This window comes from Silurus aristotelis (genome assembly GCF_946808225.1).
Source record: "Silurus aristotelis genome assembly, chromosome: 13".
NCBI lineage: Eukaryota > Metazoa > Chordata > Actinopteri > Siluriformes > Siluridae > Silurus > Silurus aristotelis.
In genome coordinates this window covers 4,750,097-4,777,564 of record NC_139586.1, presented here as the reverse complement: position 1 = coordinate 4,777,564, position 27,468 = coordinate 4,750,097, and the positions used below count along the sequence as shown (strand labels likewise).

Genomic DNA, 27,468 nt, shown 5'->3' with positions numbered 1-27,468 from the left:
TTGTTTTTTTTTTTTTCTTTCAATTGTGTGTGGATTTCCTACTTGAAGAGAGCACCACAACGTTTATAATGTGCATTATTCAAAAGCAGATTCTAGCACCTTTTCTGAGCAAAAGTGTTTTCAGCACCATGGATCTTTATTTCATCTCGGAAAAAAAGAAAAAAAAAAAGAAATCAAGAAAATCACCTGAATTGATTTCATTTCTGATGCTCAGTCATTTTTTTCCCCCATGTACAAGCATTTAGAAAAAAAAATTCTGAAAATTCTTTATTTAAAAAATTTGTTATAGCATTATATGCTTAATAATTTAATAATTTGTGCTTTCGCCACTGTTTTAGAGAGTTAAAAATATATATATATATGAATGAAAGAAAAAAATAGTATGTAACCCAACACACCATAACTGAGTTTCTCCAATAATCAGGCCTGTTTGTAGTGAATATCTATCCAGTGTAAATGTAAAGGAATATATAATGTGTAAGTATGCAATGCAATCTAAACCAATTCATGATGCTTTTACAGAAGTGTAATTTCTTTTTTTTTAATCATCACATTTCCATGATCATTTTCACGTCTATATTCCCACATTTACCTTTAAAGAAGGTGCCAGAATGTTCCAGGCAACGTTAAAGGCGAACACAGTGCTGAACTTCAGCATTGAGAAAATATTCGGTAGTTTCGATTATCGCTCACCTGATGCCTCTTTTTTTTATTGGACTTCAAATATAATAATAATAATAATAATAATAATAATAAAAAGAATAATTATTATTATTTTTTTCACAAAGCCCAAATTCTACACAAAAATGACGATGTTTAGAATTGACATTCCTCTAAGGCATTATTTTAAATACACAATTAATGAATGACAGCGTGTTCAGTGCCTCTTTTTTACAACTTTAACCAGACAAGAACACAAGGTGACGAGTGGTCCTGACCTCTGTGTGTGTGTGTGTGTGTGTGTGTGTGTGTGTATATACACGCATGTGTTTTGTGTGTGTACTCGGATGCACTGCTGCCAAGTTCGGACACCTTTGGGTGGCTTCAGCTAACGTCAGAGCACCAGTGAGGAATAGCCCATTGGTCTACACCAGTCCATTGCATAGGTTGCGTTGGGTTGAGGTAGATTGCTTCAGTTACCTGGAACGATAAGTGCCGAGTGAGAAGCTAAACGATAAACCAACACGCCGTTACACACACATGCATGCACAGGAACATGCGGATATCTGCGTGAGCAGCTTGAACACACAAAAGCAAAGCACATACCTTGTTCAGACTGAGGCACAAGCTTGGCAGGTACCGTACAGCAGCTCCTAAATATTAATGACCCCAAAGTTCAGACCTCCCTCCCCCCAATTCCCAATTCTGCTCACGGGGCCATTACCTGGGCCGAGCAGTGTAGGGCACCTGCATACCCAGAGTCCTCCAGGAGCTCACCAACCCACTGCTGCTGCCTCCACCACCACCACCACCGCCGGTGCTGCTGCTGCTCGAAGAGGGCAGATAGGGCAGTGTAAAGGGCCGCGACAAAGAGGAGGCAGCGGGAGTGGTTGTGATGCAAGTGGCGGGAACGGGAGAGGGCGATGAAGAGGAGGCAGGGGACACGTGTAGCGTTTGGAGGGAAACGGACTGCTTCCTCTCCGAGCGCGGTGGGGAAGGCTGGAAAGGGGCTGAGGATGAGGAATTGTTGAGAAGGGGAGGAGGGGGAGGCAGGGGAAGCACAGGAGGGGAAGGGGTGTGCAGGACAGTCTGCGTGCGGCCGTATTGGGCCAAGAACAGGGCCCCGGCTTTGGAGTCCAGATTCCTCTGCTGCGAGGAAGAGTGGCTGTGCTGGGAACTGGGGGGCGCAGACTGTTGAGAGGACACTGATGGCGTCATGTGGTGAAAAATCCCTGTGGCAAAGTGTCGAGAGAAATAGAGGGAGAGCAAGATGGAAGCAGGAGAGTCAGGTTTAAGGGCAGGAGAGAGAGAAGAGAAGAGAGAGAGAGTGGACAAAAAGATGGGATGGGGGAGTGGGTTGGGGTCAGAGACAGGTAATCAGCCAGGTTGTGCATAAGCAGCAAGCAAGTTAAAACAGGCTCAGAGCAATGAGGCATGACACTGCTGACCCAACTCTGACAGCAACATGGATCTGTCTTTAGAGTAGTGATGTGCGATATTGACAACAACAAAAAAATTAATTCTCTCAATACTTTTTGGGATGAAAATTTGACGATGTTTTGCTGAGTGTGTTATTGTGCCTTAAAGACTACTGTGGACACCGTGATTCCTAAAAGTTTTAATTTTCTTCATATTCTGTGTGGTGGTCAGTTCACAGTAGTGAACATCCAGCCATCAATCTGTTCCAGAAAGTTAATAGATTTTTATGGGCGCAAATATTTACCTTTATAAAGCCATTTCTTTCTAAAAGGTATGAGTCATCTTTTTTACATTTAAACAGTACATTAGAACAATAAAAACATTTTGGCTGTTACCAAGCAAATAAAATCAGTATCAACAAGATTCATCTTTGCATTGCAGACGAAAAAAAAAAGAGCTGCATCTGAAATGGCATTGAGATGCATTTACACACTGTCTAATGCAGCTCAGAGTGACGTGTAATGCCTTAACCTGCAGTTACAAATGCGTAAATAAATGCATTTGCAACGTTTTATTTTAAACATAAAATGGTGAATACTGATTTTCAAGATAAAAAAAAAAATAAAAAAAAAGGAGATATTTTAAATGTGACGTTAGATTTAACGTCAGTAAGTCACTGTTAATAAGCGAGTCGTTGCGACCGAACCGAATCCTTGAAACGTTTGATTCGTTCAGGAACGAAACAGTCATGTTGCTCAGAGACGCAAAACAGTGCTGTGAATTTGTTTGGATTATTTTTGTTGGCGAAAGACGGTGTCTAAAGCATCAGTCTCTTAATATTAACTACATTTTTTATTGAACAGTTGTTTAAAATGTATATCACAGTTGCATTCATGCTGATTTGAAATTTTCATGTTCTGCTCACATGTTCAATTTTGTGATAACTCTATGCATTTTATTAAACTGAATCATGCCGTGAAATAATGCACTTTAAATGCGTAGGCACACGAGTGTAACCTATTAGACTTCATCAGGTGATGTATGCGTGCACTCTGCAGGTGAGTTTTGTTTGGGTTTTACTCGATAATGTCAAATCGCACATCGTTGAACGAACATTTACGATATAGCAGACAATTTTATAATATATATAAATAAATCGTACACCCCTGCTTAATAGGTTGCAATCTCAACCTGGTTTCCCAAGACAGAATATCTTGTGCCTTTGACTGCGATAAGTTCAACAGCTGGGCTGCCAGAGGAATGTCTCAAACCAAAAAAACAAGCCATGCAGACATGAACACCCAAAGAAAAGTGAAGGACACTAAGTCCAGAACTTGCCAAAAGGGAGGTTTTATTGACATGGCAAACTTTCAAATCATACCATCATGTAAATTTATTATCTCGACACAGTTGCATGTATGGGGCAGTTTTCTGAGGGTGTGTCACACAACGAGCTAATGGTTCAATGCCACAGAAAGCGAGGGGTGAGAAGGCAGACGGGGCAGTACTTTCACTTACCTCCCAACCTTCATGGAACCGCAAGCTACTGAGAATTTATACTTCCAAAGGGGGAAAAAAACCCATACAGAACAACTCACCTCCTGCAGCGCCCCCTGCCAATCCAGCACTTGAAAAGCTGCCCAGCACGGAGTGACCATTAACCAAACGTGGAGGTCCGCTGGTGGTCGAGTTAGGAGTCTGCGCCCCAAATAAGGACTGTAGGACAGAGGTTCCGCCCAGAGGGAAGTACTGTCCCACAGAAGAGGCCGAAGAAACGGCTGTGGCACGACCAGCTTTTCCACACAGGAGGCCTCCACCAGCTGCGGCGGAGATGAAGAGGTTCTGGCTGGTCAGACTGCTGATGGCCTTTAGCTCCCACTCCCGTGCCTTTTGCTTAGGAAACGATTCCCGTGCTTTGTCCAGACCTAGGAAGGCTTTAGGGTTCCCCCCGTACTGCTCGCTGCGCTCTCGATCGGCCCGTTTTTGCTGCTTCTGCTCGGAGTCTGAGTCACATGAAATTACTCCACAGAAAGAGGAGCTGCTCTGGCGGAGGTCTGGAGGAGTGGGCTTGGGGTCGGAGATGGGTGAGAAGGTGGACTTCCATTTGCTGGAAGAGGAGGAGATGTCGCTGCTCACACTACTGGCCCCGGATTTACGGCCCTGTGAACCTAAAAATAAATAAATAAATAAATAAATAAAATAAAGTTAGCCAGTGTAACATAGAACAAAATGAGAAGTAAAAAAACCCTACAGTATCGGTATCCGAGGCAATTGCTTACCCCTCTCACCGTCTCGGCCGTCCAGAGAAATTGTTGCGATTTTCCTTTCAATTCTGGGAAGAAAAAAAAAAAAAAGTCTGTTCCTTCAGAAACCATCCAAAGATACAGGTACTACAAAAGTTACGATCGTTCCACTTATGATTTTGACGATATCTGTACGACAAATTGTAAAGATGTGTGAGAGATTGTGTGTGTAATAAATAAATAAAACAAAAACATACACATACATACACTAATATTTTATATATATATATATATATATATATGTGTGTGTATACATACACAGTTTACAAATTGCAGTACTGTAAATTGCTGTTTTGATAAATTTAGATCCGTCTTGTTAAATGATTAAATTACAGAATACTACCCCATACTGATCACTATTCTTTAAGACTCCTGATTAATCTAGCCCAAGTTATGATTGTGTTATTGTAACACATTTCCATCGTAAGTCAGGGACCACCTGTATAGATTTAACACAGTGGCTGATCGCACCGTAACGAGCTACTGTCTGCTGGATATCCAGTTTCCTCATCCTCTGAACTAGGGTTGGATAAGTCACGATTGGAGCCACTGATCTCCAGAGGACGTTCTCTCTTAAGGATTGGTGGCTGGTCTAGGTCCGTCTCACATGGGCTGCCGCCGGTCTGCTCTGGAGAAGATATGGCTGAGATCTCTAGGGGCTGATTAATGTTGTTTACCTAGGAGGTCAACATAGGTAATATAGGTAAGCTCAATTAATTATTTCATGCTGAAACATGATGCGATTCGTATTCAAAGTGTATATAAACAGTAGCGGTGTAACGGGACACGTATTCATACCGAACCGTTTCGGTACCAGGATTCAGTCACGTGAATACCGAATGCAGTCCTTTTTACGTGAAAAACGTAAAAAAAAATATTATAAAAAAAACCTTGAAAACATACACAACAGTGCAAATGAATAAAAGAACCTAGTTAGAGCAGATTCACTGTGGCTACTCGCTTTGTACTGGAAATACCATTTGTGGTGCTCTGAAATGCATGAAAATCGCACTTTCTGCCATCGCCAGCGTTTTGCCGACGGATTATATATGATATATATGATATGGATTCTTTCGAGTTTTATGTACAGCTTCAAGAATTTCTCTTAAGAGAAAATCCTGCATATTGAGGTTGTGAATGAATAAGGGAAGGATGGAGTGATGACATTTGCTAAAGTGTGCTGAAATAAGAACAAATAAGATGATCATATTTAATTTAATATTGTATGTAACACACACACACACACACACACACACACACACACACACACACACACACACACACACACACACGTATGACCCATATTGGGGTCTAAATTATTTAATTAGATCTTTCAATTTATTTTATTTAATCAATTTAATTTGTGCCAATTTAACCAATTCCTCAATTTAATCAACATAAAAAGGTGTTTAGAATTAATTTGATGGGTTCTATTTTATTAAAAAAAGTAACCAAACTAATTTTTAAACCGAGGTACGTACTGAACTGTGAATTATGTGTACTGTTACACCCCTAATAAAACAGTCTTTGGGTAGAAAAGTCAAATGACTATTTAGTCAGTTCTCTAGTTTCCCGTACACTCACCATGGTGTTTATATTAAGCGGAGAACCAGAGGAGTAGTTAATCCCAGGGAACGAGCGCTTTTTAGGGGAACCGCTTGCTGGAATGAGGCCAGAAGAGCTGCGCTTTCGGCGGCCTCTCTTGCGTCCCTCTGACCCATGAGAGCCTGGTGAGTGATGGTGGTGGTGATGGTGACTGCTGTGGTGCTTTCCCTGCTTGGCTGATCCGTGATGCAGGCGGGAGCCTCCGGCGGAGGAGGAGGAGGAGGACGAAGAGGAGGAGGACGAAAAGAACATGTGACGGCGAGCCTCGCTGTCTGGAGTCTCGAGATCAGATTCGAGGCCGTGATGCTGGTGTACGTCGTCGGGAAGACGGGGCGGTCTGTCGGCATACTGCAGTACTCCTCCGGTGCTCAGCAGAGGGCTCGAGCCAGACCCACGTGACTGGAGACCCAGCAAAAGGTTGCTGTGGGGTGGAGGAGACATGGAGTTGCAGTCTTGATCGCAAAGAGCAGAGTAGAAGCCGTTCACCAAACCTGAAACAGAGGAACATGTGTACATGCACTCGGTAGAAGTTTTGGTCGAAGCCCAGACAAAGTCTTGAGGGGAAACAAAAGCACATACCCGAGTTCGGGGTCAGAGGTTGCTTGCTGTTGCTGCTTTGCCCTGATGGTTGCTCCCTACTGGACATCGGACTTGGAGTATTCCTCTGTAACAACAGTGTTTATGATTATATACGCACATCTTTTATTAATAGCCACATTCTGGATCCTTATAATCTATGACCACTTTATTAGGAACACACGTACACCTTCACATAATCAGCCGCATACATTACTACAACGGCGAATATTTTTTGTGGACTTTTCCACTAAAACAAGTAACCTAATTTATGCAAGTGTGGATTAACAATATACTCATTTCCTGTTGTATTATCTGAGAGGCATTCGTAGGGTACAAACTAGTTGCACTTATTATTGATTAAAAAGACACGTTAAAAACTCACACACAGAAACACATACCAGTCTCTCAGCACGACTGGGCAGCACCACGCTGGCCAATGGGATGCTGACAGGAAGTTTGCTGGGGTGTACAGTGCTAAGTGGGATGCTGATAGGGAGACTGGTGATATTGTCGCCGGGTCCAGCTGTGCTCTTTTCCTTATTTACCTAAAAAATGGCAAGATAAGATAAGATTAATACACACATACGCACTTAATACTAAAGGTCGACCGATTCATCAGTTTTGCAGATTAATCGGCACCGATAGTTCATTGCTAATAGTTATATAATAATATATAATAGAATACTGATAGTTTTTCCGGGTTGTGTATGCGCTGAAAAAAGGTCTGCTGTCATTATACAGTGTGAGAGCGGCCTTTTGATGAAAAACACTGACCGCACATCCTCGTTTTTTTTTTTTGTACACGTGAGACTGTGCACCTTGTTCATGTTAGTTCATAGTGCATTAACTAAGGTTAACATAAAATAAAATATCTACATTTAAAAATGTTAAACTTGATAATTATCAAACAAGCAATACTTTAAGCATTTATTAACTTCAGTTAATGTTACAAATGGAATCTTACCACAAAGTGCTAATTTTCACAGAAATCCAAACCGCCATGCTTAACATGGAGATCTTATAATGTCATCAGAAAGGCCAGAGAATGTTAATTATATGTATTTTTATAATAATGTTCAGTACTATTTTACATTTATTTTTTATATCCAATATCCATTTTAAAATCTTACAGTTGAAAAAGCGGTTATCGGCAAGTACTATCGGAAAAAAAATCCACTATCGGTCGACCGCTAGTTAATACACTTAATCACTTTCTAATTATCAATGTTAAGAAAGTAAGCTTTTAGCTTGCATCCTTAATAATAATGAACACGATAACTGCTGAATTGCAGATATTCACATTAATGAACTTAATGCATTTAATGTGTCATTACGGAACGTGTGGTACCACATCAGTGCATTATTCAAGAGACTAGAGATGAAAGGTACTATTTGTGAAATGCTGAGAATGGGGATAACTTTTCATTTTTATATTCTATTTACACACCTCTGAACAATCAGAGCAGCATATTGTAAAGCGTTGAGTTTGCCGCTCATTTGGACCGTCTGACTCAAATTAAACCATTGATTCTGGATCAGAGGCAACATTGACACCTGGGGTTTTCACAATGCGTGTGACCTCCAGTGACCACTTGTGGCCAGCGTTTGTTTCCACCAAAGAAATGACCAATTGACTAATATTGTGTTGGTCCCTCTTTTGCTGCCAAAACACTCCTGACCTGGCGAGCATTAACTTCTTCAGCAATTTATGCAATCACATGGGTCAGCCTTCGCTCCACACATGCATTAATAAGCCCTTGGTCGCCCGTGACCCTGTCGCCACTGTTCCTTCCTGGGACCACGTTTGATCAGATACTGACCACGCAATCCAAGCACACTCATTTACACAGACCTAGTAACAATGAAGTGCATAGTAGTAAATCAGAGTTAAATTGTGGAAAAGTTTCTCTTGTTCCTCTGTGCAAATGAAGACATCATTCACAGCAACAAAGTACCAAGATTGCCAAAGTTACGTTTAACCTGCTTTCTTCACGATCTGCCTCTTTAAACAACAGACTCCTCACAGTGAATGCACATCAATGCATTGTCATCCCTAATGTGCACACGCGTAGGCACATGCGTATGTAGACCCTCTTACCCTCTCTGCGCTCTTGAGTGTATTTGCTTGTTGATTTTCAGCTGCAATTGGTGAGGAGCAGCCCTGCTTCAAGGTTGGAGAAGATACGACTCCAACGTCACCCCTGAAAAGCAGAACACGACATTAAACCCGAACATTAACTTTGAGCTTCAACAGTAATAACAAAAGTGAACTGACCTGTGGATGGCGCCGAGTGCTCTGGCCTGGCCCATAGAGGAGTCCTGGTTGAGGTGCCTTCGCAGGGCAATCTTGGCTGGAGAGAAGCGGGTATAGTCGGGCAGGGGCTGCCCTAAAGGCCTGCCCCGAGGCTCTGGAGTGGGGGGCACGATCTCATGCTCGGGAGAGATAGGCAGGTAGTGGGAGAGAAGCTCATTCTTGCCATTAAAGCAGCCGCCGCGTTCGTAGCTAGGAGACGCTGTGCCGTTAATAGACAACTCAGGGCTGAGGCCGTTCAGTTCAGCCAGTTTGGGATTGGTAGTGTCTAGTGGGGGGCGCGGCTCTAGACTTGGGATGCTCTTGCGGTATGGCGAGTCTTTACATGGGCTGTAGGAGGACTTGAGCTGTAGTAGCTCCTGCTGTCTTTGGCTTTTCTCCAGCTCCACAATGCTAATCTGTCAAAAAAAAAAAAAAAAAAAAAAGTACACAGGTTGATTTACAAGGTGGTATCAAAACCAGACCTTAACCAAGCCGAAGTAAATTTTTTTCAAGTCATGTATCGCTAAACTTGCACTTCCCCATAGCTGAAAAATTAAATCTGTACTATGCCTGTGGTACAATTGAAGAGAGATTCATGCCAATAACAGAAGCTGCAATGAGTCGTTTGAAGGTTTTTTGAGTGGCACACACGCTTCAAGAGCGGAAAAACGTCACTGGCAGGCCTTCAACGGGCTCAACCGCCCAAAACATCTAAACCATTCGGCAACTTGTGCATGATGAGTTTCGCAGAACTGGCAACAACATTGCTGCTGTTGTCAGTGCGTCATACGTAACAGCCCAGGCAATCATCATGTGCGATTTGAACATGTCCCCAGGCTGCTGACCCAAGAGCAAAGGGATTTTAAGTATCATTACCGGGAACAAAACTTGGGTATGACCCTGAGAAGAAGCAATGACATTCGGCGAAAGCGACAGGATCTGTGCGGGCAAGTCTCAAAACATTTTGATACCGCCCGTTCATTCAAAAATCAGTGGTACCTGAAGTTCGAGGCAGTGGCGCTGCTTCTCAGAGATCTGTCTACGCAGAGCAGCCTTTTCCTTCAACAGCGTCTCAAGACACAGAGTCCTCCAGTCCAGTTTGAGTTCCTCACAGCGAGCCTTGAGCTGAAGGGAATGAAGAAGACAGCTTTTTCACATAAACATCGCTTAGATTACGCAAAGAATTCGGATCGCTTCTGCTAAACAGCCCAGGAGCTCACCAGTAGCAGGCTCTGGTCTTTAAGCTCAGCCATGTCTCTCTCCAGCTGCTTGGTCTGCTCGTTCAGCTGCATATTATGGGCCATGATCTCATTCTGAGCCTGAATCAGCTCCTCTACACTCACTGCTTTTACTCCCAACTGCAAGAAAATTGCATGATGAAACGACAGCATAATGTCTGATGCGATTAGTCACAATATCATGTTTATTTAGGAGTTCATTTCACATCTTTGAGCCGTTCCTACCTCCTCCAGTTTGGCCTGAAAAAGCTCCCTGATCCTCTCTTTGTGAACATTACAGGCTTCCATCAGTCGCTTGGCTTGACCTGACAAGTCATTGTTTCTAATCTATACGGAAAAAAGGAAATAACACATTAAAACACACTAAAATATTATCAAAGCTACTACATTAGAATTGATAAAGTGTCGAGTTAATTATTGAAATATTAAATTAACGTAATCTGTTGTACCTTCTCTTGCTCCAGAGCTTGCTGTAGGTTTGTCTGGTACTGTGGTGTCTTCATATAGGTCAAGAACTGCATGTATTGGACTTTGAAATTATCTGTAACATGAAAGATGAGCAACCGTCAACTTTTTCACTAACTGATGTACTGCTGAAACAAGGCTCATGTATTTCATAGCAATTCAGCACATTATATTGTAATATCTCACACGTACAAATCACAAGGTCTCGTTATATACTACGTATTCGATAAAAAAATAAAAATAAGTGAATATCATACCTAAATAGCTAATAAAATAGCTAATGTGTGCAAAATCTATATGCGCAAACAAAATCATTCCCCACATGTAGGAGATGCTTCGTTTTCAACTATTGCTTCTACTTGCATGGGTACCTGCGCACATTTTCCCCAGCAGAGAGCGAAGTAAACTAAAATCACTTTTATTCCACTATCAATACTTTCCTTTTTTTTTTTTTACATGTACTTTTTTTGTTGCTGGTTTACCAGTTCTGGTTTATAGAACAGACACATATAACCAGTAAATATTCTTTTTTTGTTTGTGTTTTTTGCCCAGTTTTCTAGAAAAAGCACATTTTGGTGTCAGAATAGCAGAATGATGACAGGATTTATTTTGGGCATTTCTGCTTCGTAGGAAAAACTAATTAAAGCAGCATATAATCATAAATAGAAAGATTTGTTTACCCAGTAGAGTCTGCAGGCCTGCAGGCATGGAGCCGAGCATCAGCTGGCCAGCTGTGTAATGTTGAACTTTAGGAGGTAGCCGGTAGTAGGGGCTTTGAGGCGATTTGTATGCATCTGCGTAATATAAAATTGGCAGAAACGGCAAGATTAATGCAGCACAAGCAACAATGTGGTGTTTATACAAAAAATATCCACACCGGTTGGTGCAGCTGGTGCAAACCCACCCTGAGGAGGCGCTGCTGAGACAGTCTTGGCATGAAGCAGGTCCAGGGCGCTCTGACTCTTCTTGTTCTTGTGTTCCGTGGCTGCTGCTATGATCGACTTCTTGGGACGTCCGCGTTTCCTGTTGCCCAGCTTGCGGCCCTTAGCCAGAAGCTTGGCACGACGAGGTTTAGGTGACGACTTCACAGGTACCAGTGCGCCTGAGATCTCCTCCTCACCACCTGACTCCTGTGCGGAGACAATAAAAAAAAAAAAAAAATTAATCAATCTTTAAAACAGGCGCAATGTGTTCAATATGTATCTAAAAACGCTTTTCTAAATAGGAACGCTAAATACAGGTAGCCCCTGACTTAGGACGAAAATGTGTTGCAATGACACCAAGAGTCTTAAACAATAGTGATCAGTAAGGAGGAGTATATTGTAATTGATCAATAATTTAAATTACAGCACATAAGCAAAACAGAGCAATTTATACAGCCCTGTATGCATAAAGCTTACAGTATACAGTGCAACCGGAAAGTATTTACAAAGCTTCACTTTTTTCACATTTTATTTTACAGCCTTATTCCAAAATGAATTCAATTCATTATTTTCCTCAAAATTCTACAAACACAATGACAACGTGAAGTTTGTTTCAAACCTTTGTACAAAAATGCCAAAGACTATAACAATATAGATGATTCTAGGAAAACAGAAATGTAATTCATAAAATGAAATGAGCATTAGTTTAAAAAAATAAAAATAAATTATGATCATTTTATGGGGGGGGGAGAGATGGGGGAACCCCACCTTGAGCTCCTTTGGCTTGGTTGGGGTGGTGCTGCTGCTTTTACTGTCCTTGGTCTCCTTCTGTTGACGTCGTTTCACTGCTTCCTGCTCCTCCTAGCATTGTAACGGTGGAAAACGAATCTCTCAATTACGTGGAAACACTTTCCAATAGGCTGAAGCTGCTGTGTTTTTTTTCCCCCCTATTACAGAAAAAAGATCTACACAGCCACTTACCCTGAGTTTAGGATTTTTAAGACTAGAAAAATAGTTTTCAAGCTGTAACAGAGGCAGAAGAAGCAAATGGTTAAGAAAAACAAAACCAGGAAAACCAACTGCATATACTGGAAATATTGTAATAATAATAATAACTCACTATAGTACGGTCTATTGTATGGAGATAGTAGGAAACTGGCTTCCCGGTCCAAGATACCGAGCCTCTCAGTGGAGAAAGTTCAACCACGCGCATTATTGTGCCAATATCTGTAGAACACCGCACAGGATATTAAAGATGAAACCAAATTGCTTTCAAATCAAGTGTCTGTGTGAATGTGATTGAATGCACGACATACCACTCAAGTTTCGACTGTTGATTCTAAAATTGAGAGGTGCAAAAGGTTTTGAGGATACAATTTTTCCACCTGAAACAGTAGATGAACACGATGAAAACCTAAACAATCTAATCTATCCATCTATCTAACTAACAAGGGCAGACAAAATTCATTAGTTATCCCACAATGTACGACTGCGTTTTAGAGCCATGTTAACAAAAATACACAAAAAAACCTACCATTATGAGAATAAAGTCGTAGCAGTACAAAAATACAGTCGCAATATTTTGAGGAAAAAAAAAAAGTCATAGCAATAGGAGATTAAAGTGGTAATATTGAGAACCGTTTTGCATTTGGTTAAATCCTACTTTTAAGTTAGGATCCAGCAATAAAGAAATTGTTTTTTGACGCATCAGCAGAGTTTTAATTAGTAAACAGACACTGCAGCGGTTATTGAAATTATTATTGAAATTTCAGACTGCACAAAAGAGCCAATTTACTCAGTCTGTAAATTTTTTTTTTCCTATCTGAAAAATTACGATTTCTAAATAACCGCTGCAGTGTCTGTTTACTAATTAAAACTCTGCAGTGGTCGACAACAGGGATATCGGTGATCACATCTGTGTGCTATTCGAAGACAATGTGTTGTTTCTTAAGAGACTATGAAGATGATCAAAGAAATCGACCCTGAAGAAGCATTGTTACGTTCGACCAACATGTTGTGGCATATGGACTTTATTCTCATAGTACTACGACTTCATTCTTAATTGCTATGATTTTCATTTCGTAATATTTTATTTAAAAGAACATTTAACATTGCACTTAATCGGCGTTAATGCGCTCGTCATGGTGCATTTCTTTTTTTTTTTTTTTACTAAAATTGCTAAAAAGGTGGGTGTGAATCAAATAGAACAAGATTCAGCAAGCTGGTTAGTTAAATGTGTTCATGCTGAAAACAAAACTGGACAAAAAAACAAAAACAGAATATGGACATATGTTTTTTTTTAAAAGATCCTGTCACACATGTAAACTAAATAATACCAGTACTACTGAAGCTTTTTATATGTCCAGTGCATAATAATGTAGGGTCGCAAAGGGTCGGAAAATTTCCGCCAACTCTCCATGGGAACTTAATCCAGGGAATTTTATAAATATTTCAAGTTGGAAACTTACTAGGATTTATAGGAACTAATTAGAAATTTGGGGAAGTTTTAAACAAATGTATGTAATATTTGATATTTATGTGAATACTCGCCAAGATGGACATTTTTTGATGTGCAGGATTAAAGAAATGATGTGCGTTATGTTATGAATGAAGTGTATGGAGGGGGCGTGGCTTTAGCAGTCCTGCAGGAAGTGTGCTGTGTGCATGTGATTGATGAATTCAGGAGAGAAATTCAACTGAAATTGCAGTAAATCTGGTTGTTTTAACAGATTATTTTATACAGGAGATTTCTTTATACTATAATGAAGTGCCCTGCTATCGACTATCCTGCAAATTGGTACATTTCCAGTTTATTCGAATCTAACGTTTCCAGTCTTGAAAATACGTTTCATTTTGCAACCTTAGTACGTTTCAAGGCTTTTTTCTTGTCTCTCATCCCAGACAACTGCGATTTGCTAGTGGATTGACCACCATTACTACAGCACAGGAATGAATCATATGCGTAAAATAATAATTTCTGGTTCGGTGAAGCAATGGGGACTTGATGTCAACAAACACCTGAATAGAACTGAATGGTTTATCGGTTCCATTTCCTAGGAAGAACAGAGCAACGCGTGTACAAACCTTCCTTCATGTTGGCGAAACGTTCCTTCAGCTGGTGATCCACCTCTGGACCAAAGGCAAAGTTATTCACAAAAATAACACTGCAAGAGAACAAACACCATCAATCAGTGTACTTATACACTTTTTCTGTTGGTGGAGATGCGTGCCGATGAACCCCATAGTAACTTGTAAATATCGTATGGGCGAGGAGACATGGCCTAGCCTACCCAGGCGTCTTAAAGCATGGTGCTTAGTACGGAGTAGTATACTGTAACTTTTTCATTCAAATTACAGTACAAAATTAAGCAAAACAAAGCAATTTTTTACTATACTACATATATACTGTATAGTTTATATATGTGGCAGCGGGCGCATGGACGAGCACCGTTTGGCGACTGGAGGGCGGAGCATATGCTGCTACGTTTTTGTATGCGGTGTGAAATTTTATCTCTTTACAATTTTGTTTAATCGCTATTGTGAGGTCGAAAAAAAGCGCAAGTCGAACCATCATAATTCAGGGAATTCCTGTATAATTAATTGACCAAAAATTCATTTTAAGGATAAATTTCACCAAGATGATTTCACCACTACCTTGTGTTTGCTATCCTTTCTCGCCAGTCTTCTGACAGAAAATCTCCTCTCTCCAGCTACGGACAAAGAACGAATGAACATCACACCACATGGTATTGTCACGTGGCAAATATGACAAATTGCTTGGGATTAAAAAGGATCACCATTACAATATACAATTTCTCCAATAAAACACGCCCCGCTCTTTCACACTGGCCCCATTGAAGTTTTTTTGGATCGTTATGGTTGGGATCATGTGACACCCCCACCTTTTGTACATACTCGTGCTACATTCAAGCATTAATGCCAACACTGACGTATGAGAGACCCTCGCACCCCCATACGTTTGCAGAAGTAAGCCATTTCATGAAGTTTCACACCAACTTACTGTATACTCGCCATGCTTTTTCCCATACCACTTCATCCACCTCTTGAATTCCCTGTCCATCGCCTGCAATCCAAGAAATGTGGTTAAAGCACCAAGTTACATTTGATGTAACCCACTGTACACTCGCCAGGCACTTTATTAGGAGCCCATTCATTCTGTGCTCTGCTCGCAAACCAGCCTAAATTCCACGTGCTGCGAATTCCAAATGAGTATGAAGGAATGAGACACTGATCCGTGCTGAAATCGTACAGATTTTTCGGCTGCTGCGAATCACTCGCTTATAAGCATTCCTAATAAGGTGCCTAGTCAGTGGCTCGAGTACATTTCATTACGCTTTTCTCATGACATCTTTTACACCAGGGTTCCCCAAATTTTTTCTGCAAGGCCATATAATCTTTCCTCTCTTTAATGGGGGGGCCGGGTCAGTCTACAACAGAAAATTGCATGAGCCGCAGTGAGTATTAGTATTATAGTGAAGAGGTTATGATGATTTGAAATACCGATAGCTAGGCTGGATGGTACTTGCCGATAACCAATTAATCAACCGACAGTTTTATTAAAAAACAAACACTTCATGTAAAATAGTACTGGACTGTATTACAAAAAAATATATATAAAAAAACAATACTAAATCATTAAAATGTGCTATGGTAACAAATATTATTTTAAGAAATTGTTAATAAATTTTAAATAATAAATATAACATAGCGCTCTCTATGCAGCGTGCAGTCTCACATGTAAAAACAATGCGTCTAGAGGCCGCTCTCAAAGACAGCGGACCGGAAGCCGGAAAAACTATCGGAATGTTTTCGCCGACTGCCAGCAATCAACCATCGGTGGCTTGACCTCTAATAATAATAAATCAAATTATTTAGTTTGAACGCCAACCTTCATTATCAAATACAGATATGACGAGTGAAACATATCAAATTACGTCTCTGGCACTGTTCACAGGGCTGTTTGGGGACCCCTGTTTTACACAGAAAGTTGTACAAACATTTTAAAATGTAAAACAAAAGCGTCACCTCTGCATACGTGGCTGGAGTCTCTGCCTTCTCTACACCATAGTAGTGCTTACAGTTAGTAGCTGCAGCAACCTGCAGGACCACCTGACCAACGCCTGCGAAACAAAGCAGTAATTTCAGTGAGTGATTCCAGGACTTTCCTTTTCAGAACATCAGATACATAAACGGAATAAATTACACATGTGACAAAATGACATTACTTACACAAAGAAGACAAAATACATCTGAATAATCCAAACTGACCAAAATATTAATAATGTTTGGTTGCAGGGGACATCAGTAAAGCTGATCGTTTCCCATTTGGGTTGAAATCAGCAAAAAGGAGCATAAATTAGACAATTTAAATTCCTTCAACTTATTTTTTATTGGTACAGCGCGTTCAACAATAGACATCGTCTCAAAGCAGCTTTACAGAGACAAAGTAGTAATAAAAGAATGTAAAAGCTTGTTCCTTAGAATTCGAGGTTCGTCCCTGATGAGCTAGAAAGTGGTGACTGTGACAAGGAGAATGCAGCAGAAAGAACACTAGTGTTCATCAGTCATAAGGGTGTTAGTAAAGTCAGGTACTGATGTAGGGTGAAACCTGGGCTGCAGTCAGTGTTCCCATTCATTCTAATGGTGTTCAGTAGGGTTGAGATCAGAGCTCTATAAGCAGATCTTCCTCTCTAAACCGTATCGTCATAGAGCTCGCTTTGTGCACAGGGGCACTGCCATGCTGAGACAGGTTTGGGTTTCCAAGTTCAAGTGAACGCAAAATTTTATTATACTGCATCCAAAGACAATTGTGTGGTAACAGTTTAAAAAAAAAAAAAAAAAAACCCCACATAGGGCAGGAAAGGTCAGGTGTCCCAATACCTGTCCATAATGTGTACTATTTTAACTGAAAACAAAAACTTTTCATATAAATTCTTTCATCACCTAAATTCATTGTAATAAAGGCCTGGTCTACAGAAAAAGAACATTTTATGTATAATCTATCCAATAATGTGTTTGTCATACAATACAGTCATTTACTGCTTATCTTTTAAGCTTTTTGTATATTGGAATTTGTATATTAATTCACAATTGCAATAAGGATTCTAAAATAAATAAATAAAATAATTAGATTTTCCCCAAAATTGTTCAGCCCTAATTTATGCCACCATTTTTTAACCCAAATCTGCACAACGTAGTTTAAATGACAATAGAAGCTTTTAAACTGCAGGGACTCACCGCTGCCCAGGTCCACAAATGTGTCGTCCTCCATCATCTCGATCTCATCAATGATCTGAGCCACCAGGTCGAACGACGTCTCACCGTACACCTCTGGAGAAAAGGGCTCGTAGTTGTTTAACTTCTCCGGGTCGGTTACAGAGTGATTGTAGACCTGCTGCAGGATGTGCCGGAGCAGGCCATTTGAAGGCCTTTTATTCAGCTTCATCGGTTGAGTTGTGCCTTTCCACTGTCACCATAAACACACGAAGCGATGATAAAAAGCAGCAATGTTAAGATAAAAAGTAGCAATGCTACACAGTTTTGACTAAACATTACAGGAAGAGTGTTAGAAGAGATTCTAGTGTACAGTTGGAAGGGAGACTCAAAAGTCATTTAACTACGCCTGGACATTTCAATAGTATTGTGTTAAATAATGCCAGAATGCAGACCGAGATAGAAAACAGCATTTAATTGGCCACGTGTAAGCGTGAGTCAACTTACCAGCTGGTGAATGCTGTCAATAGCTCTGTTGTACTTGTCACATAGTCTCTGCATACTCTCGAAACTAAAGGAAAACAGAATCATATGAATCCATTTTATTTCATGACAGAAATGCAGCCAAATCATCCATTGTTTGTTAATTGGTTCCGTAACAAATTAGTAAATTACAGCTTCTGATTTACCCTTAATCTGAATCGTTACTGGTCATTTTAAGTATCACATTAAATAAGCAGTCTTTAAGCAACAGAGTTGGATGTGCGTATACACCATGATGTAGGAACAACTTCTGTTCACACTGCAGAACTCAACGCAATGGTGAAAAATCGCATCACTAAGCCGTATGCAGGGGCATACACTCGAAGTTAAAATATCGAACGACTACTCATTTTCTCTGATCCTTGCCCAATTTCCTTGCTGCTAGAGTTCAACATTTGGATTGACACACGAGCCGGAATCAATCAACCAACCAGAAAATGTTTTAAACTTTTGAAAACCTAAAGAAAGAGAACGGGTCATTGGAATCATTTACTCGTTCACGTGGTATTTTATCACACAGTTTATGCCCAGCTGTACATTTAATGTGTATAAAGCAATACCTTTTCGTGTCGTAGTCAATGAGCACGTAGTTCTCCATGGCCAGTTTAAGATCAGGGATCTCCTCACAAACCCAACTATTAACAAGAAACAAATTCGATTCAAGTATACAATCAGCTGTCTGCATTAGTCACTCGTTAGTGCAGAATGTGAAGGATACCCACCGTATGGTTTCAATAATTTCATGTGCAGCATCATGATGTTTATCCTGGGGAGAAAGACAAACACGAAGTCAAATGACTGAAAACTAGCAACTACAGACACGATGAGAGCGTGTAGGTTTCAATAAGAACGATTTACTCTGTATTTAATCTCGTAATACGGGATTAGAAGTGGATCAGGATGAGACTAAATGCACTGGCGATGTACTGGGGACCATTTTAAAATCCCCCACATGCAGCTAATCTTTTTTCTGTAATATTATCCAACCAGTAGCCTGTAACGTTAGCCAGGCGCTAACATTGACTAATCAAAGACTGAAAATATACTTGTATTAAATGTGGTCTTTCACAGTCCTAAACAATTCATCAGAGGAAGAAAAAAAAAAAAGCTTTTTTGCTTGCATTCTAGTCCAATCTCAAACTCTAATGGATTCAATTGGTAGAGGACAGTTAACAGTGGACATAATCAACAAACAAAAAACACGTGTGTGACCAAGTATATACATTTTAAATTCACACGTTTGTCAAGTTCATTTCTAATGAGCGAGCCAGGGGTGATGATGGCATGGAGATATGGTATGAGGAAGAAACCTCACTCAAAAGAGAACTAGCCCTCATATAGCGGTGACACCCAGAGGACATTGTTTAGGTCATTCTGAAAGCCGTATTTTAATAGATTGCATACCTGTAACAGGTTTATTCCTTTCTATGAAAACCTGAAAATCTGAAAATAAAGCAAAGACGAGAACCACACTCTAACCTAAAGAAACAACAAAAATATAACACGCCATTTAAAAATATTAATAAAAAAATTAAAACCATACAAAGAACACGATCTGATTCGATGGATGTAATCCCTCAAGCACTGTTCGCTTGAAAAGGGCACAGAAAGTACTACATGCTTCATCCGTTGGAAAAGACCAGAAAATCCAGGAAGTAAAACTAATCTCTCATAATGGGTGGCCATCGTAACAACTTCCACCTGGCGAACACTTTTTGCATTTGCATGGAAGCGAAAGTAGCACAGCATGGCCCAGTGACCTACTTTCCGCCTGCGCGACACCAGGAACGCGCAGATCTACCTGGACACCACTTTCTCTTCATGCACCACCTGTCCCTGCATACGCTCACCACCGCGACTACACAGACCATACAACACCCACACGGTTTATCTGTTTGAAACGGTCGATCAAAACACAGGTCTTTAAAAACGTCTTTATCCAGTAGTGCTATTGCATCCAGAATCCAAACAGCACATCTGAAAGAAGGAAATGTCTTATGACCAAATCTAAACAAGTCACTGAGTTAAATAAATTAAACGTTATGTTTCTTATCAGGGCAGGAATCAGACCTTTTTCTTTGTTAAACTTACATCATTACATTTTTCATATGAACATCCTAGAAGGGTTGAGACCATCACTGTTCATTAAATTATGCCTTGGAGAACTACAGGCCATCATTTTGGCAGAATGGCTACAAAAGGAAGATCTTGACTTGTTAAAGAAACCTGAAGGGCGAGTCAGGAGTGGCCTCTCGGGTGTCGATCGATACGGGTTTCTCTCTGGCCGATACCAAGATTTAGAAAATCGGGGCATTTAATCCATTTAACTAAAGAGCACTGTGTTATTACATTATTACTGACGCACCACCCACTAAACCGCGCTGGACAGGTAACACAGAAGAAAACAGTGAGGGGGCGAGGAGAAGATTCGGGGCAAAGAAAACACAGTTCCCAAAGTTTGGGATCATTTCAAACTGAAACAAAGAAAACAGCGTACAGTGCGGTTTCCATTTCTAAGGTTAAATAATAATGTAATTTTTACACACACACACACACACACACACACACACACACACACACACACACACACACACAGCACGTTTAAAAAAATCCCTCTGCAGTGGCGGCGTAAAGCAGGTAGTGGACGGATTACGTCCGCGGAAAATTTCAAGCAGCTTTTCTGGAGACAAGAAAACCACATCACGCTACGGTGTGAGATTTAATAAATAAATATGAGTTTCATTAAAAGAATAGTTTCCCATAACCTTTCCCATAACTCATTTTATGTAATATGGCTTAAAAGCACTAAATTGGTTTAGTTTTCACCAATATTTTAGTATGTGATTTCAGTAATAATGTAAATTGTTCCAAAAAGAAAAACAAATTACAGAGTTCATTTTAAGAGACTTAAAATGTCTCAATTTCTCCCTCATATTATTGCTCTTTAATAAAGAAATAGTGCTTCTTATCCAATTATTTGATTAATCAAATCGGTCAGTTCCAGTGAATATTCAAGTACAGATGTTTTCTACCAACACTGAGGTCGATTTCTCTTTATTTTATTTATATTAAACTCATCTCAATCAATTTCCCATTTTTTAAAAGGCCTTTTCTTGTCTGCTGCTGGTCAGCTGACACAGATATCCGTCTCAGCTCTCCGTTTGTGATCAATCAACCAAGACTGGCGTTAATGCCATATCTGAACCACGGCCTGTGTGTAGGTGGTGTGTGTAATTATGTGCGTGTGTGTGGCAGAGCGGGGGGCAGTGTTCTTGTTGGTTTCCACACAGCAACGCCTGTGCAGCTAAAAATAAAACCAGCTGGGGCACGAGAGGAGGTTGTGTGCGCTTGTGCACGAGCTCGCTCGCTTTTCGGTCATGAATGGTAGCATAAACATGTGACTGTCACACACGCACGCCTTCCGAAGCACCACTCACATGACTCACGTTTATGACACAGCGCATGAGTTAGTTTTCCTGCCGTGATGACAATCAATCATGAGGTCTATAACCTTAAAAAGCACAGGCTGGAGCTGTTTCGTCAGACGGAAACCACGCATGGCTCATCGCTTTTCTCTCAGTCGAGATATGACGGGGTGCACGCCTGCCACTGTGGTAGAATCGCAACCGCTCCCCTGAGATTAGAAGACGAGTTGGGCAATTTTTATTACGTCATGGTGTAATCTTCAGCAGAACAACTGAGTCACATTATTCTTACTGTCCTATCTCAGTTTACATCAAGATTTTCCGATTTGGTCGAAGATTCTCTGAAATAGAAAGAAAGTACTCTGAGAATATTACGAGCTCGTCGACCTTCCCTCCCAGCTCTCCTGGAAAACACAAGAAGAAGGGGAGGGCACTACACAGAGGAGAAGTCCCTTGGATCTATTAAACGTATATAATTAGAAAAATGCAGCGTTGCTTAATTTGTTGTAAACTCTTTCCTGGCATTCGCTATAAAGCTGTGGCGGGATGTTTGGCTAAAATATTTATGACTGGAGATCTCGTATCTTGGCTCTTGAGTTTGACTCAACTTTCTGAAACCTTCTTTCTCCAGTTTGAATAGGTACCGTGTCCTTCATTACGTGAGGCGTTTCTGTGCTTGTTGGGCTTTATGCTTTGGGAATACCGGTTGCATTTATTTTTTCGTCCACAAGATCGCCATGTTTCCATCTTTGGCTACAACACGGCAACACAACTTGCAAAGTATTTTTTTGGAAACTGAGGTCGAGATTTTGAACCCAAACCAGTTCCAAACAACGGAGGATCCCCCCTTCTTTTTAACCAATTCTTCTTCGCGCTCTTTAACATGACTTTGTGTGTTCGTTCGTCTTGTTCGCTTTTGCTGTTCCTATTGTTAAATCTCAAGATCGCAAACTGCAGTTAGCTGTGCACTCTTGTAGTTACGCTTCTACAGATATAGCGCCCACCCCTGCATCATATATGTCTATCAGCTGATTGTGAAGCAGCAGCAAAAACAACGTACACCAATGGTCCCTAGAGTTGAGAATGGTACAAGAAACAACAATTGAGAAGACGGTCCATGAGCCAAAACGCTGTTTTAAAATGAGAGATCACCAGATTTGGTTTGTCCCAACATATAGCATTGTGCTGAGCAAAAAGGCCTCGATAAAATGAAGCTGTGCCTTGAACAATTTTATGATTCATCATTTTTCATATTTAACTCTGCTAGTCTCAAACCTGGTACTTCTGATGAAATACCAGAGTAAATTTTTGCTGCTCTTTACTGTAGCATCCGATCATAAACACTGAATTGCCATGCTGTAGTCCAGACGAAAGTACAAGTACATTGAAAAAGAACACATCTGAATACAGTGTAAAATGACCGACTCTATCGATAACACACAGCTTCCGTTCGCACTGACCCAAGTCTGCAGTCCGCGGGTTATTTTATTGCCCTTCCTATCAGTCAAACCCTCCCCTTTTTTCTACTCACAGCAAGAAAATATGGTACAAAAATGGGAAAATGATGGTAATGATGAAGGTAAGACACATGAAGAATTGCAGGGTACACCAAAAAATACCAAGTGCACAGAAAACAGTGAAAAATTAACTGCGCTGTTCGGGTCAAATGCAGCTTTCTGTGCATACTAGATAAACCCTTATCAAAAGTGAGACCACCAGCTCGACTGGTATAACGAACTACTGCAAAACCAGCCGTGCTTCCTGGAAAACAAAGATGGCGTCCTCTTTTTCTTCGCTCAGTCAAGACACTGGCCTGTGTCTCTGGGTCAGGAAGAAGGCTAATTATTTTCCTCGGCACTCCGTTCATTTAATTCAGTTGTTCATTTGCAAGCGGCTCACAAAGACGCACCTGTCCTTAAGATTGTGTCTTCAAGTGACGTCATCTGATCAGATTTCACACGTCTTTGTCTTTTGTTGCGGAAATGTCGGATCATTCGAATAACTTGATTCTTTAAATCAAATAAACAAATCTTGAGTCGTTTCGTTCCTTTCATGGCCTTCAGAGCGTATATGGAAATCATGTGGTATATGGACGAACGGCTTGGACCAGAGGACTCCTGAGATTAACCACTCAATGCTGTTTGCTGTGTAATGCACTGCAAAGCGTCTATGGCAGTCACGTGATAAAAGAACTCGGACTAGAAGAGTCGAGAGGTAAACTACTCAATTCTGTTTCCTCTACATAACCCATGGAGATTTTGCGACGCTTTGCTCATGCGCATCCAGTAGAAAATGTACAAAATCACTTTAAGACGACTCTTCTGACTTCTTCTGAGACACATTACAGACTGATGACCGGTCACTAGTTTCAATGCTCTCAGACAGCTGTATAAATGAAAGAGGCTACGAAAAGTCTTTCATCAGGTCTTTGTGTGTTAACCTAAAATGCTAAGAGCTCTAATACACAGTTTTACTATGATTTTCTCTTAATTTAAGCGTGGAGATGAATAATCGATCCTTCTTCGTTGCCTGAGACGCATTTCTGTACACTAGAAATGTACAAAATGACCTGAATGTCACCGTTTCAGTCCCCCACCACCTCAGAGTGCTGTGTGGCAGAGATGCGTTAAGACCTTGCATTTATCTCAGCGCTTTACTTCTAATCAGATCAGACGGAAAGCATGCGAATGGCCAGTGTGAACAGAGCCTCAGTGTGCTGTGGTTTGTTCGAAGGGAACTTTGGCGTGCAAATTCAGATCACGTGAAGACAAGTGGCTGATGAGATCGATATTGAACGGTGTGACCTTTTTTAGAAAATACTCATTCAGACAACACAGCTTTAAAACAAACAGACTGTAATTACAGAAACCGCCTGCAATAATGGCATAAGGACTTCACTTTGCATGAACAAGCACCCTCACTTGACAGCACACCTCAACAATGATGGAACTGTAATGAATGAACATTAAATGCCAATTACATCAGGACGGATTCGTTCTCATACCATCTCGGGGTTTTTCCATGCCACAGTCGCCACTGTCTCCTGCATTAGGGATCAACAAATTAAAAAGGGACAAACTTTTAGGCACTAAACACATACATTACAAGTTCATGACTTCTTTACCTGTGTAAAGCTACTTTTAATCAATCAATGTCCATTGTTAAAAGTGCTCCACAAATAAAAGTGAATTGAATTGAATAATAAACGGACATTCGGTGTTGTAAATTAGCCTTTCCAGGTCCCTTTCCTTGTCCAATCTCTGAGTTTTTCCCACGTCACCCGTTAAGAAAACCAAAAGGTGTAAATCAGGGGTGTTCAATCTTTTCCACAAAGAGCTGGTGTGGGTGCAGGTTTTCATTCCCAAGCTAAGCCACACCATAGTCCACCTGTTTAGAGCTTAAATTTTCAATAGACTATCAGCTGTGGCCCTTGTTTGGTTAAAATGAAAACCTGCAACGGGCCTTTAAGGAAAAGACTGGACACCCCTGGTATAAATGTACATTTTATAACTTCTGCTCTGGAACAATGTACGACGGGGGAAAAATAAATAAATACAAAAATAGCTATACAAAAATACAATTGAAAAGAAAAAGTGCTTGTTGTTGGCAACATCCACTCTAACAGTGTTTTGTTCGAGAACGCGTATTTTCCCCTCCTGTTTTTTCCTTACGTCCACACGGAGACGGCGTTGTCAGTCAACAAAAGCGTAGTTTACTGAAAATGCTCTCCGAACTGATGCATTCTTAATCATCGCTGCAGTGTTTCAAAGAGCCGGAAAGTAAATAAACACCGGGCGGAACTGACAGTACGGTCAGAGTACGGTTTGCTCCTGCGCAGTGCAGAGTGCGTAAGAGGTTTCCGCGCGGATGTGCGACTTTTCCTAAACAAAACTGTGGACGTGGGCACCGTTTCTAGACGACACCGTGGTTTTCAATTTGATCCGGATTAGTGTTGTTTCCAGAATCTCCCCTAGAGGACAGAAAGGGAAATACACCACACAGACATAAGGGAGGTGCTGTCTCAACTGTTAAAACACTGATCAGGTGGTCATGGGTTCAAGACCCTGATTCTCCTAGCTGGGGTTTTGAGCAAAACCCTTAACTCTCCACTGGTGCTGTAAGGGGAGGTAGCAATCAGTGGAAAAGGTATTGGACTTGAAAACAGGAGATCAAATGTTCAGTTTACAGCACCACCAAAGCGACCACTGCTGGACCCTTGAGAAAGGCCCTTTACCTTCAAGTCCTGAAGGGCATCTGCCAAATGACGTAAATGTATTATTGCTGACCTCTGCTTCCTAACAAGCCACAAAGTAAGAATTACACAGTGCTCTAATGTTCTCATGTACATATGACAAAAGCATCTTGACCCCTAAGTGGGACACAAACCTGGTCCAATGTTAGAACCTGCTACAAAGGGAACAAAAAAAAAAAAAAAAAAAAAAGAAGTCCCATTGATCGTCCTAGGAACAATTTGTCCTGCCCTGTCCTGTCCTGCTGCACTTCCTGGCTGTATTGTCTTCTTATTTCTTTGCAATTTACTCTCATTTTACCAGAGATAAACAGAGCTGATGGATATCTGTCCTCCACCCTGCCATTACTCCACACAAACCCCCACAATCAGGGAGCGTTAGCCCGAGCTCGGCTTTCCTAACCTGGGGCTTAAATCGGACTAAATCTGCACCAGGGTCCATTTACAAAACCAAAACGTGTAGAAAAACAATTGGTTTTACAAAAACACACCAAAATTACACCAAATGACTCCGTTTCAACCCTTTCAGATAATGTAGTCTTTGCTAGCCAGCTTCACCCCCCAACACACACACAGTCGTGACTGCCATCTGCACCCAGCAAGACTGCCATTAGAAAATACAATAAATATTAACAAAAAAATATATAGAGTCATTATTATAAAACATTGTAAAGAATTAAACCGAGCAAACTGCTAACCGTCGTGTCTTCTATCTCAAAGTAGCTTCTCTGAGAACTTCCTCGTTGTCACCTTTCAGTGGAGGTATTTGACAGACTTTGAAAGGGGGGAAAACAATTCGAGTAAAAAAAAAAAAACAATATAAATAAAAAAAAGGAATAAATCTTTACGAAAATGAAGGGAAGAATTCGAGCAGACGGACACGACCACGCTACAGCGCGCTGCTAGGAGGCTAATCAGACACCGAGAGCTGAAGCTATTCATTGGAGAAACGAGTCATTTTGGCGACAATAGGAGTAAAATTGTGTGGTTTTTTTTTTATATTTAACATAATAATAAAAAAGCCCTAAAACAAAACAAGCGATACTTACATATACCGGTAACGGCCACGGATAGCCCGCAGCTTCGGCTCCGACCGGCGACTTGAGCTTCAGTTCAAGCTTCTCTCCCATTATACTTTCTGCCTTGTTTGCTTGGTGGACCGGTTCTAAGAATTTAAAAAGAAAAACTACAATTCGACCATTTTTAAGTGGATTATAAAAAAGTGAGTTCCGAACGAACACTGTACTAAATTGTAAAAGAATTAAGTTAGATACTGAAGGTGTTTAGTCTAAAAAAAAAAAAAAAAAAAACTGCTCAAGCTGAGCAGCTACTCCATCTCGGCGCGACCGCCGCCATCTTGCCCGGCGTGAGGGGGAAAAAAAACAGAAAGCCGCCGATGAGTGAATTTGAATCCGATTCCAAACCGAAAGGGAGCGTCAACGTGTTTTTATTTATTTATTTATTTATTTATTTATTTATTTAGAACTGACCAGAAACAGTAACCTAATTTTCCAACACTAGACTTTTCACAT

General features: G+C 40.7%; 1 protein-coding gene across 8 annotated transcripts; it reads right to left on the bottom strand.

Moving 5' to 3' along the window:
• On the bottom strand, positions 1 to 27,343 carry dot1l (DOT1-like histone H3K79 methyltransferase). Of its 8 annotated transcripts, none has more exons than XR_014536280.1 (29): positions 26,986 to 27,343; positions 18,985 to 19,028; positions 18,823 to 18,897; positions 18,227 to 18,290; positions 17,744 to 17,972; positions 16,532 to 16,626; positions 15,507 to 15,569; positions 15,140 to 15,195; positions 14,570 to 14,649; positions 12,802 to 12,870; positions 12,606 to 12,712; positions 12,467 to 12,508; positions 12,254 to 12,346; positions 11,467 to 11,692; positions 11,243 to 11,356; positions 10,547 to 10,638; positions 10,323 to 10,424; positions 10,080 to 10,217; positions 9,859 to 9,984; positions 8,842 to 9,275; positions 8,665 to 8,767; positions 6,953 to 7,111; positions 6,567 to 6,651; positions 5,967 to 6,478; positions 4,854 to 5,059; positions 4,359 to 4,411; positions 3,678 to 4,247; positions 1,267 to 1,892; positions 1 to 1,140 (listed from the first exon to the last, which is right to left on the bottom strand). XR_014536280.1 is itself a non-coding variant. In XM_083558128.1 (29 exons), exons 1-29 carry the CDS (start codon positions 27,064 to 27,066, stop codon positions 1,137 to 1,139), a joined length of 4,530 nt encoding a protein of 1,509 aa, XP_083414254.1. In that variant the 5' UTR covers positions 27,067 to 27,343; the 3' UTR covers positions 1 to 1,136. The 8 variants fall into 8 exon arrangements, 4 of the variants coding, with proteins under 4 accessions (XP_083414254.1, XP_083414255.1, XP_083414256.1 ...); XR_014536281.1 differs by having other exon boundaries at positions 14,570 to 14,614; XR_014536282.1 differs by having other exon boundaries at positions 6,965 to 7,111; positions 26,986 to 27,342.
• Positions 27,344 to 27,468: the final 125 nt, after the last annotated feature.